The sequence below is a fragment of the Camellia sinensis genome, chromosome 13, assembly GCF_055761805.1.
Source record: "Camellia sinensis isolate YWXY chromosome 13, ASM5576180v1, whole genome shotgun sequence".
NCBI classification, from domain to species: Eukaryota; Viridiplantae; Streptophyta; class Magnoliopsida; order Ericales; family Theaceae; genus Camellia; species Camellia sinensis.
In genome coordinates, this window is record NC_138973.1 from 99,547,685 (window position 1) to 99,563,683 (window position 15,999).

General features: G+C 37.4%; 1 protein-coding gene across 1 annotated transcript; it reads right to left on the reverse strand.

Moving 5' to 3' along the window:
- Nucleotides 1–3,356: 3,356 nt before the first annotated feature.
- On the reverse strand, nt 3,357–8,766 carry LOC145805588 (uncharacterized; the record flags this gene model as incomplete). The annotated part of the gene is made up of 3 exons (XM_082900753.1): nt 3,357–5,191; nt 6,318–7,397; nt 7,542–8,766. Coding segments are annotated over 3 exons (2,853 nt in total), but the record flags the coding sequence as incomplete, so codon positions are not given.
- Between the last annotated feature and the right edge of the window lie 7,233 nt (nt 8,767–15,999).

The window sequence follows — 15,999 nt, forward strand, 5'->3', positions numbered from 1 at the left end:
TGAGGGATACTGTGCCATTGTGGAAGTAAATGACTGTGCTTGGGGTGAACTGAGTATAGGTGAGCTGAGGGGTGATTACTGAAATAGCTGAACTGGTGAACTCTATCTGACCCTTCTTCATCTTGCAACTAGTGATAGTGAGGCAAACACTAGCTGTCCCCAAACAAGACCTCCAACCTTACAAAGTCTTTCGACACGGGTCCAAAGTACTTGGGGGATATCAGAACTTTTTGAAGCTATGGTTTTAGACTCCTAGCAAAAGAAAAAGAAAAAACAACAATCAGAAAACAGGCAGCACCTCAACACAAATTTCATCAGAAGAGATGTGATCAAAGTTGTAGAACTGTACTCCCCACCGAATTCTACCCCATAAACTAATATCAACTGTACCACTGTTATGAAGCACCCCTATACAGTTTCACTGTAAAGCACATACCAGGTAAAGAAAGCAAAAACAACCCTATGAAGAGGGGTAGGGTTACCCTATCCTAGCTTCGGCATGATCTAGGGTTTCACTACTTTAAGCAAATATTTTTACAAAATCCTGCATACAGGTGAACATCCTGTCCTATGTTAGAACAGTCACTATGGCTTTACTATATGCACTAGGCTGATTGGTCAAATGGGTGTGTTGGCAAGATTATCTAATATACCTTTCACACCTAACACCGAGAAGTGAAAGGAGGATCAAGCGATACAGCCATAATCCATATTCGAGGGTTGTGTTTCCAATATGGCTGAGCCCACAACCGGCCAGACTTTTGACAAGCTCTTTAGGCAAGCCTCCGGCAAGCCGTCTAGGAATAGCAGATGGAAAATACAATGACTTAAGAGCACCAATGCAAATGCAATGCAATGAACATATATTTGTAAATTAAATGTCTCATCATGAAGTCCTAGTCAATTTCTTTAATCTCCCCAGCAAAGTCAACAGAAACTATAGCTAGTTTTTTCTGCTCCTCAGAAGGGTTTAGTCTCCTTGGATAAAATAGCCCTCCAGTTCGGACTCCCATGGTTCTAAATCTGGTTTTACAAGTATAATGTGAAACAGAAAAACACAAATAAGAGTCCAAGTCCGACAAATCTTAGAAAATTCATTTATCATCAGAGATGCCAAAAATGGACTGCATTGCCAGATTTCAGAGATGCCACCTAAATATTTTTGAGAAATTTAGGAAACCCGTGACTCGTGCCAAAGGCCGCTTGTTCATCATAACCAAAGTATCTTGGCTTGGGAACTTAGGTATAAGAGGGGAAGGTCGTGGATTGAGCATCCCACTCACCCGACCAAAGATCGGCCCCTACTAATCATGATGCAATTTTTATAGACAGCATATGCTCATGTTCTGATTATTATGCTGACTTACTAGGTGAGGCACACAAGTATAGATTACGTCACTTATTTTGGAATGCTTTGATTTCATGTTTGTTTGAAAGCAGGTTTAAATGTGTGCTACTTGAAAAAGTGAGCTCACATGTACAATAATCAAAGTCATTCCAACTTAAGCGAAATAGTTTTCATCCACAGGCATTCAAAGAGGTATATCAAATAAGTACTTAGCCTCATGGTAATATGTTTGATATGGCAACACAAGAACACATGCAACATGCTAAAGCAACAAATGCTCGCCTAGTACTCCACCGAGGCAAGCCAAAGAGAAGAAAATAATTAGAAAAATGCATGTTTTAATATGCAAGTTACAATTGCAACAAATAAAAAATACAACTACTAGGTTTGGTTTATTTTAACATGTCATATGATCAACTCAAAGCATGCGGCAACGCACGTATTCAAGTAAGTAGGAAATGATAACAATGTCAGAATGACGAATCGAACCCAATGCATGCAAAAAATGTATATTAAGCATGTCAATGATATGAAACAAAAATAAAATGATGTTTCCATAATAAGCATATAAATAAAAGAGAGAAAGAAATGGGGGTTGGAAGACATATAAATATTACAAGTTTGCCTTCGCACAAGAGGGTCCGAATGAATGTCCTAATTAAATTAATTGCTACAAACTCAAATGAATAAACTAGACTAATTAATTATCTATCACAAGTCCAAATAAAAGTAAAGCAAGTAATTACATACTAATATTAAAGCAATTTAATATACTTAAACGGGAGGTGAGGAGCCATATGCACACAACCGAGAACATCCTCCCAGAAACCTCTCAGTTTGTTGCCAGAATCTGCTCTATTTGTAGTCAAAAAATTATTTTGTTTTGGCCTCAGGTTTTGCTCTGTTCTGCTGTAAAAATGTCACTGCCTATACAAAATTGATGGCTGGTCGGCCTTAAGAAGTGGTCGGCCGCATAGAATGATGGTTAGCCAGCCACTGCTTTCGGGAAATACCTTGCTACAACATAGCTGAAAAAAGAGCAAAAACATAATGTTTGTAGAAAATGTTTATCCTCTCTGCCCTTTCCTATCATGAAAATGATCAAGGGAGAAGCAAATTCGATTCTCAAATGATCAATCAGTACAAATTTGTTGCATGATGACTTTAGAAAGATGGGACAAGAGCTCAATAAATGAAATAAAAGACAAACAAAACATTCTCTCTATCATGGAGTTACATCAAGAGAAGGGGTAGACTTGCCTCATGAATCACCAAATATCACAACAATAGTATGTGATGATTCAAGACGCAATAGGTTCGGTATAACGTCCGACCGAACCTAACCAAATTTTATACCTTTTTCACCTCTTTTTTATTAGTCTTTTTTACATTACCTTTCCATTTCTTATCATTTCTTCATTTTTGTCCAATGGTGATGATTAGTGGATTTAATGGACGTAATAAAGAGGTGAAATCCAAAGCAATAAAGAGGTGAAATCCAAAGCAATAAATAAGCTTTTCGAGCCTTTTTCTATGGGGAAATTATAAAGGAAGAATCAAACTCTTTTGCAAGCGATAATGAATTCTAAGTCAAACCCAAAATGAGTGACAATGACTAGTCAAACTCAAAGAGAGCGATAATGACTAATCAAACCGAAAATGAACAATAATGACTCCAAATCCAACTTGATAATGAACTATAATGACACTTCCCTTTGTGATTTCCAAGGGTCTAACTAGAAAGTTAGTCCCTTAGAAGTAATGCACCGGCGATAAAGAGAAGTATCAAACGCGAGATCATGCTTAGCATAAGAGAGATATAATGCCCTGATAATGAACCTTCGAAGAGATTAAACAATTTAGCATGAAGAGTCTCTTTCTTATGTCTTAAGAAGTGATCTTTTGTTTTATTCAACTCTTTAATCAAAATAAACAAAGAATGGAGGGAGGTTGCAGAGATAGAAGGATGATTACAATGGTGTGAATATGTATATGAAAGCCATAAAAATGAAAGAAAAGACTATCAACTCAAATAGATTAGAAGTTATGGCCTATACACCAAATCCATGAGGACTTACAATAACACATGAATAATATTCAAAGCAAAAATTAAATAAACACTTAAAACAGCCCCTTCAACTCCAAAAACAATGGCCTATACACCAAATCCACGAGGACTTACAATAACACATGAATAATATTCAAAGCAAAAATTAAATAAACACTTAAAACAGCCCCTTCAACTCCAAAAACAATGGCCAAAACCAAAAGAAACAAAGTAAAAAGAAGGCAAAGCAACAAACTATGGAACAGGGCCTAAGGAAGGGTGGCTAACCCCTCCTCTTTTTGTGAATTTAAATCACATATTTTGGCTTAAAATGGCTCTGAAATTAGTAAGTAAACACCAAGAAAAGATGGAGAAAAGATGGTTAGAGAGTTGAAAGTTTACCCCTTTAAAGAGATGGAGAACTTCCTAGTTAACAAGCCACAAGTTGAGCACTCTCAAGAGCTAAAATCGTGTTCAAGAATCTCAGCAAAAAGGCCTCAAGTTTCGGCTTAGGAGGGGTATGTATGGTGTATGTATATTTCAAGAGAGGAGGAAAGAGTGTTTGACAAGTTATGGCTTTTGGCAAAAATTTTTAACCCCAAACCATGAGGGGAGGTCATGTATTTATAGAAAAAAGCCTTCTTACGTCGGAAATATTTGTAATGAGACAGCTGGTGCAAGGCATGGGCATAGGGACAGCTGGCTATCTCAAAACATCTGCTGTCGCTAAACATGGCTGGCCGACCATGAAGGGGGACGACCGGCCAATCAAAAATGGCATGCCGTCCACTTGCTGGCCAGCTCTTCTCTAAGTGGTTAGGCTAGAAAAAAAAAAAAAAAAAGTTTTGGTCCAAAGGGGGTGTAAGGCTTAGTTTTGAAACTCAAATCCGAGGCCTTTTGCTGAAGAAATCAAACGATTGCAAAGCTTAACATTTCATCATCGAGTGTTCAACATGAGGTGCCCAAGTCTTAAGGGCAGTCAAAATAGGGTGTCTACACTATTCCTTCTTTGTAGGCATAGCCTTTAGCCACCAGTCTAGCTTTGAACCTGATGTTGTCCTTCCCTGTAATACCTTATTTCGTTGTGTAAACCCGTTTGCAACCAATTGCTTTCTTTTCCTTTGGAAGTTGCACCAACTCCCAAGTCTGGTTCTAATGGAGTGACTTGATCTTGTCATTCATAGCCTCCTTCCACTAATCACTTTCAACATCATGCACAACTTCTCTGAAAGTACACAAAATTCCACTTTAAATGACTGGAAGGACATAGGTTACCATATCAGCAAGCCATCCATGTTGTTTGATGACTCTTTTTGGTTTGTTGGTTGCAATAGATTCTATCTGCTCTGAGATCTCTACGATTGAAACCTCATGTTCATCTGCACTTTGCTCATAATTTTCTTCAAGGTTGTGGTTTATCACTAGGTCTTCTTCGGGGTTGTTTGTTACTGGATTACTGACTGGCTGAACAGTTCTTGCCGATTGATGGCTACAATTGAGCAAGATTTGTAAAACCTGCCTCAAGCTAGGCCTATTTGAGGGAAGTGGGCCAGTGCAAATGATCCCAAGCTCGAAAACACAAGCCATTTCATCTAAGTAATGAAGTTCTTTAATCTTCTCATCTAGGGCATCAACTATGTGGTTTCGTTTTTTATTGTAACATTGAAATGCCCAATCGGCAAGGCACATATCTTCATTTTCATCATTGGCTTTCTTACCAGTAACTAGTTCTAGAAGGACAACACCGAAGCTATAGACATCAATCTTCTCATTCACTCTGCTTGTCCTAGCATACTCTGAAAGTCATATATAATTTAAAATATGAATGCCAAAAAAAATTAATGTAAAATAAATTTTAGGATTCTTTTAGTTACCGCTTAGTTGACTTATTTTTGTCTTATATTTTTTTATTTTTAGTGAACTTTTTATGACTTTGAGATAATTTTTTTTTAAATACTTTTTACGTCAATCTAGACTAGACAAATCAAAAAAAAAAATTAAATTTAAAAAAAAAATCTTACTAAAGACAAAATTAAACTTTTTAGGAGTTTTTCAACAAAATTTAACTTATTTTCTTCTATAGTAGATTGTTTCAAAAAAAATTCGACATTTCCTTAATTTTTAACTTAGCTCCTAGGTAACTCTTACTGTGATTTGGAACCAATATTTTAAATTTTTGGGGAAAAAAAAATTCAGAGCTTGACTTTTGTAACAAAATAAACCAAGTTTTTAATTTTGTCAATTTAAATCATAATCTTTTGATTGTTTCAATCTAAATTATTTGCCTATTTTTGTTAAGGAAAATTGATGAAGAAAAAAATAAGTATTTTAGTCATTAAACTCAATGAAACAAAATATATTTTAGATATTTTAAATACACCTACATTGAATTTAATGACTAAAATACAAATTACCATAGGTTTTGCTTAACGGAAATTGGTTGATAGTTTACATTGACAATAAATCAAAAGATTATTGTTTAAATTGATAAAATTAAAAATTCAAGGCATTTTTTGTTACAATGATCAAACTCTGAAGTTTTTCTTTTTAATTTTTTCTTAGAAAAATTTCCGTCCATCTCGACTAGACAATCTTTAAAATTTTGAAAATTTTCCAAACATCTATTTAAAGAAAAAGCAAACCTTTTCAGTTTTTTTTTTTTTTTTTTGGACAAGATTTAACATATTTTCGTCATTAGTAAACCGATTTCAAAACAACTTTTACATTTTAAAATTTCTGAACTTAGCCCCCGCCAGCTCCGACCGCAATTTGCAACTAAAAGGTTTATTTTTTTAGTTATTTGAAAAAAGTTATTAATGACAAAAATAAACCATTTTAAAAATAAATTAACTTTAATTTTTTAAAAATAATTCATTTAAGACGAAAATAAGTTAAGAATAAATCAATTTATATGTTAACTACCTGGAGCAATGTACCCAAAAGAGCCAACCACAGTTGACATCGTATTAGGCATTCCATGCTCTACCAATATCTTGGCCAGGCCGAAATCTGCAACTTTTGCATTGAACTGAGAATCCAACAGAATATTGCTCGATTTCACATCTCGGTGAATTACTGAAGGTTTGCAATCATGGTGCATGTAGCACAGCCCTTGCGCAGCTCCCACGGTAATTTTCAACCGCTTAGGCCAATCCAAGACAACACCGTGGTCTGAATCCGATATGCTTTGCCTCTTTTTTCCATGGAGCCAACTATACAAGCTATGGTTTCCCATGTACTCATAAACAATAAGTTTTGTAGTCTCACTAGAAATGCAACTCAACAAATTCACTATGTTGGAATGGCAAATTGTGCCCAATATCTCAACTTCTGCTAGGAATTGCGTCTCGAGCTTTTGATCCAACTTCTTGATATTCTGAATCCTCTTAACTGCTACAATTTCACTTGAACAGTTCAACTCAACACGATATACTTTTCCCGATCCACCACTTCCGATCACATTATTTTCAGTCAAATTTGACAAAATGTCTGACTCTTTGAAACTCAAATTCAATTTCTGATAGTAAGTGAGCTCCCACTTGGAATCCGATTCGGGGCCCTTTTTCCTGCAAGTTTTAATTAGGAAGAATGTGAATAGCATAGCTGATGCAAGTAAGACTGTATCTATACCTATGATTATAGCGAGAAGCCTGGAGAATATTTTGCTCGAGTTTTCAAATCTAGAAGAGCAGATCTCAAGGCCCAGTGATGGATTGCATGCACAAAGACCGGTGTTGTTCAAGAAGCTGGCATTGAAAAGAGTACTTTCAAACCCATCTGGGATTGTTCCAGTGAGACAGTTGGAAGACAAATTGAGGGAACGTAGCCTTAAAAGGCCAATCTGAGTTGGAATTTGACCTGAGAACTCATTCCTTGACAAGTCCAAGTCAGTGAGGCTTAGTAAAGAACCAAGTTTGGCAGGAATTGAACCCGAGAGTTGGTTTCGACTGAGATTCAGAGTGGTCAGCGACATCCATGAGACAATATCTGATGGAAGATGACTGGAAAGTAGATTCCCATCGAGCAGCAGAGTTGTCAATTGAGAAAGTGTTGTCAATTCTTGGGGAATTGAACCCGAGAGTTGGTTTCGACTGAGACTCAGAGTGGTCAGCGACATCCATGAGACAATATCTGATGGAAGATGACCGAAAAGTAGATTCCCATCGAGCAGCAGAGTTGTCAATTGAGAAAGTGTTGTCAATTCTCGGGGAATTGTACCAACAAAGAGGTTGTTACTTGCACTGAACACTGTTAAATGCTTCCAAGAAGACAACCCAATTGAGATTTCACCAGAAAACCTGTTATTACTGATCTCTAGTCGTACTAAACTTGGTGCAAGTGTTCTTGGAAGCTGACCGGTAAAGGAGTTATCGCTAAGCATCAACAATGTCAGATCGGTTGATGTCCAGAGACCAGCTGAAATACTGCCAGAAAGGCGATTACCATTAACCCAAACAATCAACAAACTCGAACAATTGCCAAGTGAGTTAGGCAATTCACCACTCAAATTGTTATCATATGCCACAATTCCTATTAGTCCACCATTAGCGCACAAGTGCTCCGGCACCTTACCGGTGAAATGGTTCTGGGCAACTTCAAACCCCTGAAGAATGGAATATTGCCCCAAGTCCGGTGGCAATGTTCCAGAGAGATTGTTGCTGGACAATGTTAAATATCTCAGTGATGGAAGGCGACTAATGCTTTCCGGTATCTCCCCCGAGAGTTGGTTGGAAAATAGAGACAAAACTGACAACTCTGTTAGTGTACCAAAATCATCCGGAATTGTTCCCGTCAAGTTGTTTTCGGATAAATCGAATTCCTCCATCTTCAAAGCTTCAATGGGCTGAGGAATTGGCCCGGACAAGTGATTTTTGTAGAGATATACTATTGTTAAATTCTTCAGCAGAAGCAAACCACTCGGAATTGTACCAGTCAAGTTATTGTTTGACAAGTCCAATTCCTCGAGCTCTGCTAAATTCCCAATTGTTTCCGGGATTTCACCGATAAAACTTGAACCTTTGATCAATAGTTGTTTAAGTTTCCTCAACTGGGTAAAGGTGGATGGTATCGCCATCAGCGCAAATTCATTGTCCGACAGCTCCAGCCATTCTAGCCTTGACAGGTTGCCAATTTCTGGCGGGAAAGAGCCGTTCAACAAATTTAGAAAAAGCCAAAGGGTTGTGAGCTCGGGGAACCGCCCGATGGCTGCTGGGATATCGCAGGTGAAGTTGTTGCCGCTGAGGTTGAAGGTCCGGAGATGAGTCGACAACCGGTCAACATCGCCTGGAATGCAGCCCACGAACAAGTTTTGGGAGAGGTCTAAATGTTCAAGCTTGGTACAGTTGTAGAGAGCCGTAGGGAAGGGTCCGTGTCACACCCCAAATCCGGGCATGACCGGCCGTGGCCCACAGGGACATAGCCCAAGGCACACGTAAGCCTAAACACGAATCCAATCATATTGAACAACTGAACAATAGTCCAATAATAAATAACCAAAACTCAATCCAGACATGTCACAATTATAAACGGCAAAATCAACCGTAATCACAAACCATCCAAACTTATGGGATATAAACAACCCACATATAAAAAATAATCCTAAATGAACTTCGATAAGAATAAATATAAATATGCACAAATTTGACATAACACTCTAAACTAAAGGAATGCCCTAGAGGTCCATGCAATTGAGTCCCCGCTACACCATGAGTCCACTCTAAGTCCTTCTAACACCTGGAAATGGTAAACAACTAAGTCAGCTGATAGCTCAATGAGTAGTAACATGGGTAGTAAATACAGTTTTGAAAACAGGGTTCAATTCCAAAATAAGATATATATCACAGAAACTAGATTGGCATACAGTTTGGTAAATACAATCTGTTTCAAAAAGATGGTTCCACAGTTCAACACTTAAAATACTCATGTCTCGCAAGAACATGATAAACAACATTTTCCACTTAAAACAGATTATAACATGAACACCAATAATTTTCTGGGTACCAATAAAAACAAATAATCTGCCACACATTTCTCAGGCTATAAGCCCCGTTGGATCCAATACCGAACTAAGAGTCATCCTCAGGGTGGCACCTGGGCCTTTTCTCAAAGACGATCCGATTGAAGGTCACCTAGTTGTTTTTAAAGGTCTGTTCCTTACAATCGTTGAGCACTAGAGTCATCACGGCCCAACCCGGATCTATTCCCTAGTGGCCAGAGTCACCACACACAGTGGAATAATTTCCCTGGACTAAATACACATATGGTCCCAATAATCAATACACATCAGTTTCGCAAAACATGGTAGTTCATCATTATAAACATGAGACCAAAACAAATAGTTTACAGTATGCCAAGTTCACACATGTTTCAGAAATAATTTGATTCAATCGATAATATAATAATTTATCAAAACAGTTTAATCATGAAACAACAATTTAATTTTCCAACAGTTCAGGGTAGGGGAACATTTATAAAAATACGTAGCATGAAACTACTCACCTGAAAACGAAATAATATAATCCTCGTATAGAGTGTAAAAGTCCAACTAGTGGCCTGAACCAAGTATAAAAACTACACGTCACAACTAATTTAAAAATACTAAAAAAAATAGGAACTAAGCAACCTCAAACTAAAACGCACTAACACGGCTCAACCCAACTCACCGTTACTCTTAAATATTACCTAAGTTCATATTCTTCAAGGTCTAAAATCACCCAAGCCATAGATTCCGATCGAAACTTAACTAAAAATAACTTTAAGATGAAACAGTGTTTTAAACAAGTTTTCCCAATCTATTCGCTAACTTTGAAAATTACAAAACCCACTCCACGCTATTCGAAAAATTCCAATAACCTCCAGATATAATCTAATATATCTTAAGTTTCAAACCCAATTGGTTTCACTTGATTTGCTTATCAAAAAAATTATCTACAATTTATTATATCCAAACAGGTTGTTTTCTGCAGCACTTTAAAGAAATTGACGGTTCTCTTAATATACACGAGCAATCAATGCAAGGCCAAAAACGTACGAAACTAGACTCATAACCGGTTCTAATGATACTAATTTGATAATTTTTGGATCTATACCCAAAGAGAACAACAATCCCGAATTTACTATTTCGGACTGGTTTTCTGGACAGATTTGAATTCCTCAATTTATAGGGATTTCGACTCCCAAAAATTATGAAAACATTCAGATATGCAATTCAATGTGTAATTGACCTACTGTAAAAATTTCAGATTAAAATTCATCCGTTTGATATGGTTTCTTGATTTTTAAAGTTAGCGATTATGTGCAGAATTTTTTGGACTAAGATTCACACCGATTCTTTATACATGAATTTAGCTCCTCAGATATCTTAACAGTGTATACATATATATACAAAATACATAAACCTACAACCTCTCCATGAATGAATAAAATAATTATAGAATAAGGATAAAAAACAAAAACAAAGAGAAGAAGAAAGATAGAGACCTACCACACACCCAAAAGTTATTCCTTGTTTGCAAACCCCCCCTTTTTTTTTTTTTTTCTTCTTTTCTCTCAACTTCTTTCTCCCCATGGCTGCTGTGGCTGCTGCTATAGAATGTATTAGGAACCTAGGGTTTTTCTTTTCTTTTCTTTGTTATACATAACATAAATGACTTTAGACAAAAATGTCCTTTGTTTTATTTTATTTTATTTTATCCCTCCATAAATTTAAATAAAATACAACTACTATTAGATCAAAATATGCTTACTAATTTGACACTTAATTTTATTTTATTTATTTATTTATTTATTTTTTAAATAATAAATCTTGCCTTTAAATTGAAGACTTTCACCATAAATTTATTTTAGGTTTTAAAATTAATTAAAAGATCCTCCAATAATATTTAATTTGCACCTTAGAATTCACCACCAAAATATTTGAGATTGTAATATTATTATTTAATTATTTACTTAATTTTTATATTCGGGTTCTCACGGTCCGGGGATGTAATTGTACTGGAGATCAATGGCGGTGAGGTTTTTGAGGTCACAAATGAACGGTGGGATTGACCTGTTGATGGTTTTGTCGATGAGGGAAAGTCCGGTGACGGAGCCATTGGAGCAGGTGATCTCAGGCCAATTACAGTGGGTGGAGGAGTTGGAGTTTGGTGGTGATGGTGTCCAGTGGCTGATGGAGGGTGGATTGGACCAGTGTCGTTTGAGTCTGAGTAGGATTGTTTGTTCTGAATCAGTAGATTGGGAGTTTCCACGCAAGGGCAGGATGAGGAGTGGGAGGGCGAATATGGGGAGAAGGATTTGGAAAGATGTTGGGGCTATTTTGGACATTTTAGAGGTGGGTTTCACGGGTTTTTTTGGATGGAACGTGCCTTGGGAAGTGCTGGTGGTCGGTATTTCATAACTTGAAGCTGCTGGTTGGTTTTATAATGTGATCAGTTGAACCAGAGTCAAGTTTTGCCAATGGCTAAAGAGACAAAACTTGACCGTCTGTGTTACGGCGAGCAGTTTGATTTTGATTATTTGAATAGTTAATTTTATAAAGTGTTTTTTCATATATTATTCACAAAAGAAATTAAATTTATTGATAATCGTAATTTTTTTTTTTGTTTCTTTTTATTTATTTATTTATTTTTTTTTTGACAAATATGTTTTTCAAAAGGGAATAGTTACAACTTTGATTATGACCTGCAGAGGTGTTAGTTAAGACTTGATTATGAGATGGTTATACATATTGTGATATTAGTTATGACTCAGTGCCACCACAAGAAATAAGGGTTTTTGCGACGTTTTTTTAACGGCATTTTCTTAAACGTCATTTTTATTAATATTTAGCGACGTCGCATATTTATTTAATTAAAACTACACCATTTTATGATCAAAGGCGTGTAAAAGCGCCTCCAAACGCGATACGTCACACGCGCCTATTTTGAATCTGGGCATAAAGCCTGTGTAACCCCTCAGGTCTTCAGACATAAACATTGAATCCTCACGTCGCCTCACTCTCTCTCAATCCTCTCTAAACCCTAATTTTGAATCACATTCAAATCTCACAGATTCATCGATTTCGAAGCTCCACCCCCACCACCATCTACACCGGCGAGGCAGTGAGATTCACCAATTCACTGATTTCAGATCGACTGCACCGCCACCGCGATTTCGATTCAGATCGGTCTACACTGCCACCCCGATTTCGATTCTCTCTCTAGATCTCTCTCTCTCTCTCTCTCTCTCTCAGAGATTCATCTTTGATTTCATCTCAGAGCGATTTCGATGTCTCTCTCTCTCTCTCGATTTCAAAGCTCCATCGCCACCACCATCTATGCAAGCTTCCATGGCTTAGCACCTCATCTCCTTATCTCTTCCACTTTGTATATACATATACATATATGTATATTTATCGATTCTCTCATGTACATACATGTATCTGTATAGACACCGAACGATAATGGAGCAGAGCTTCTTCGATTTGATCTATTTTCTACACTGCCTAGGCCTCGGCGAGACATTTCTCGACATTTTGCTCTCCTCAGTCCCGATTTGGCTTCTTGTCATGATCGGCTTTGTTATTGGCTGGTCCTGGCGCCCTAGATGGACCGGTTTGCTTTATCTCGGTCTCCGCTCCAAGCTCTGGTTTGCCTGGACCTCGCCGCCGGGGGCTTGGAGGTTCTGGCTTGCCTTCACGGCATTTTCGATTGGTCGGAGACTTTGGTCCAAGTTCATTTGGGAGGGAAAGGACGGTTCTCCGGTCGCGACAGCACAGTTGGTCAAAAGTGGCGGTGACGTGTCACGCCCTCAAAATAAACCCATAATAACCATAACATTGACATGCATTTATAAAAGAAACTGAATCATTTGAGTTATTCATCAGAGTATTCTTATTGAAAGACATCACATGTAACATCCTGCAACATCAAAATAAATGCCCTAAGGGCTTACATCTTTCCAAGCTAACACTTGGACACAAAAAGGATGAGTACTAACTCATTTACAAGTTAAGCCCTAGGCTTGAATGTTTACATGAAATCTCAAAAATAACAAAATAAAACATATAACTAAAGACAAGTCTTCAAAATCCCAAACATCAAATCCTTCCAGGCTAAGTCCGTGGAGGTAGCTTATCACCTGAACCTGAAAATGATGTTCCCATAAAGGGTGAGCCACAGCCCAGTAGAAAAATACTAAACCAAATATAAGAATTGAATAAAGCTATAGCATTCAATAATTGGTTAACCAAGATAATCAGTTATATCTTTACACAGTCTCATGACATTAATGTCTAGGACACGTTTTACTTTCCAATATATTAATTCAATATGGCTCAGAACCTGGCCAAACTTACAACAGTGAGTTGTATATCATATTCACATTACTTCCAATATCAACAAAACAAACGAGACTCATGCTCATATCAAAACACTTCATACTTCCCATTTGATACACATTTTAGTGCTGTATCAATAATCATGTAAAAACACTTCAATATAATAAGCACACAAAAAAAATGGTGCTAATGGAGTCCATCCCCTATCTCCTCCCAAACAAAAATCCGGTTTAGAGGTCCATCCCCTATCTTCCCCTAAACCGTGGAGTACATCCCCTATCTCCTCCCACACAAAACAATGTATGCAAATGCAATGCTCAAACAATACACGTATTTTCTGTATTAATGCAATAGTCAAAATTAATGACTTAACCAATGTGATTAGTTTCAGTTATTCCTAATCCACATGCAATGTCTACAACAATCACGACTATCCTCCACCGATAGCCCAAAACAGTTATTTCTAGACTGGAAATAAATATAACAACAATTCACTAGGCGAGTGGTTTAAATTATCCCACCACACCATTTAATCAATGAATTCCTCAATTTCATGAATTTAACCAAATTCCCTTAAACTAATTATACAAATTAATTTATTAATACAACTCGGGTTTTTCCCAAATTACCAAAGTATCCCCAACATATCAAAAACCAAAACTTAGAACAAAACTTATAGAATGGAGTAGGAAATCCCTACCTCGAAGAAAATAATCCGTATAGAGAAGATGGAGATGAAGACCAAAGACCAACGTGCTCCAAATCCCAAGTTTCTCAGATTAAAACGAAGCCCTCAACTTACTCTAACTTTTTAATAAAGGATCTAAGGTAGAAACTCACTCTAAGTAGATCAATCGTAAGAGAGAAGGTGTGTAGAGGGAGAGAGAGAGATAAAAACACTCCAGGGGCGGTTTTTAGAGGGTTATGAAGGAAAAGTAGGTCAAAAAGTGATCCAAAAAGTGAAATCACGGACTGATATAATCGACTCTACGCTCGAGCGTAGAAAGCCCCGCTCGAGCGTAAGACACAGAATCATGCTCGAGCGTGAAGAAAGCCGCTCGAGCGTCGATTGCACCCTTCCAGAAGTTTTGCAGGCGCTGCACCCGCTCGAGCGTCAAACTCCCCGCTCGAGCGGAGGAGCAAAAACAAGGGATCACGCTCGAGCGTAAAAACTACCGCTCGAGCGGAAGAACTGCAGAGCAAAATACTGGGAGATGGAAAATCCCGCTCGAGCGTCAAAAATCCCGCTCGAGCGGAGAAGCAACAACGAAGGGACCGCTCGAGCGTTAAAACTTCCGCTCGAGCGTGAAGGCCAAAATCTAGGCATCACCTATCGGCATCTAAAATCAACCAACCTGTAACAGACCCGTCCAACACAACCTATACTTCAAATACAAAGAGATTAAAGGACAACAACAACCAATAAGTAATGACAGGATCCACGGAACCTAAGTCTGGATACAATAATTTAAAGAGAAAAGACCGGGGTCGCTATAGACGTCAGGTGAGAACGGTTTTGAAATTTGGTTTTTCATTTATCGAATTGTTTATTAATGACTTTATTTATATATGCATATGTGTTTGTGTATCTGTTATGAGAATTAATTTAGGGTTTTTGATTTAAGGCTTCTTGGTGATTGTATGCAATTTGATGTCTTGAATTGATTAGGGACTGTGCTCTAAAACCTTATTTGTTAATAATGAAACTAAATCTATGATAATTATGTGATTAGGGCTTTTATGTTTCTAAGCTTGGCATGAATTTATTTTTAAAGTATGCAGGGAACAGTATGGTCTATGGTGTGTGGCTGCTATACGCAGTTATGTCGTTGAAATAGTTGGAATTTTTGGATAATGTGTGTCGGTTTGTGGCATCCGTAGTTAAGGTAACGATTTTGTCGTGGCGTTACTGGTTTCGTAGTATGCCCTTGGATTTTCTGTTTTATGTATAGAACAATGTAGTTGACGTATTGATTTATGATTGTGTTGCCGACATTCGTCATTGGTTACGTTGATAGCTGATATAGTGGTCCACTTAACATGTTGCAATGCCGGCGCTAGATGAGTCATAGAGTTTGCTAATTTTACTTCTATTGATTAATATATTTTGGGAAAATTTTGTTTTTTGCAGTCGGGGTTTTGTGTCTTTTTGAGTTCTTGGCAGCCCTTCACGTGTTAGGTTTATGTGTACGGTTATTTTAGTGATCCAGTGGCGGTATGCCACTGACAATGAGGTTACTCCATTTATAACGATATGGTATCTTTGAAAATCCAAACATATGGAATGAC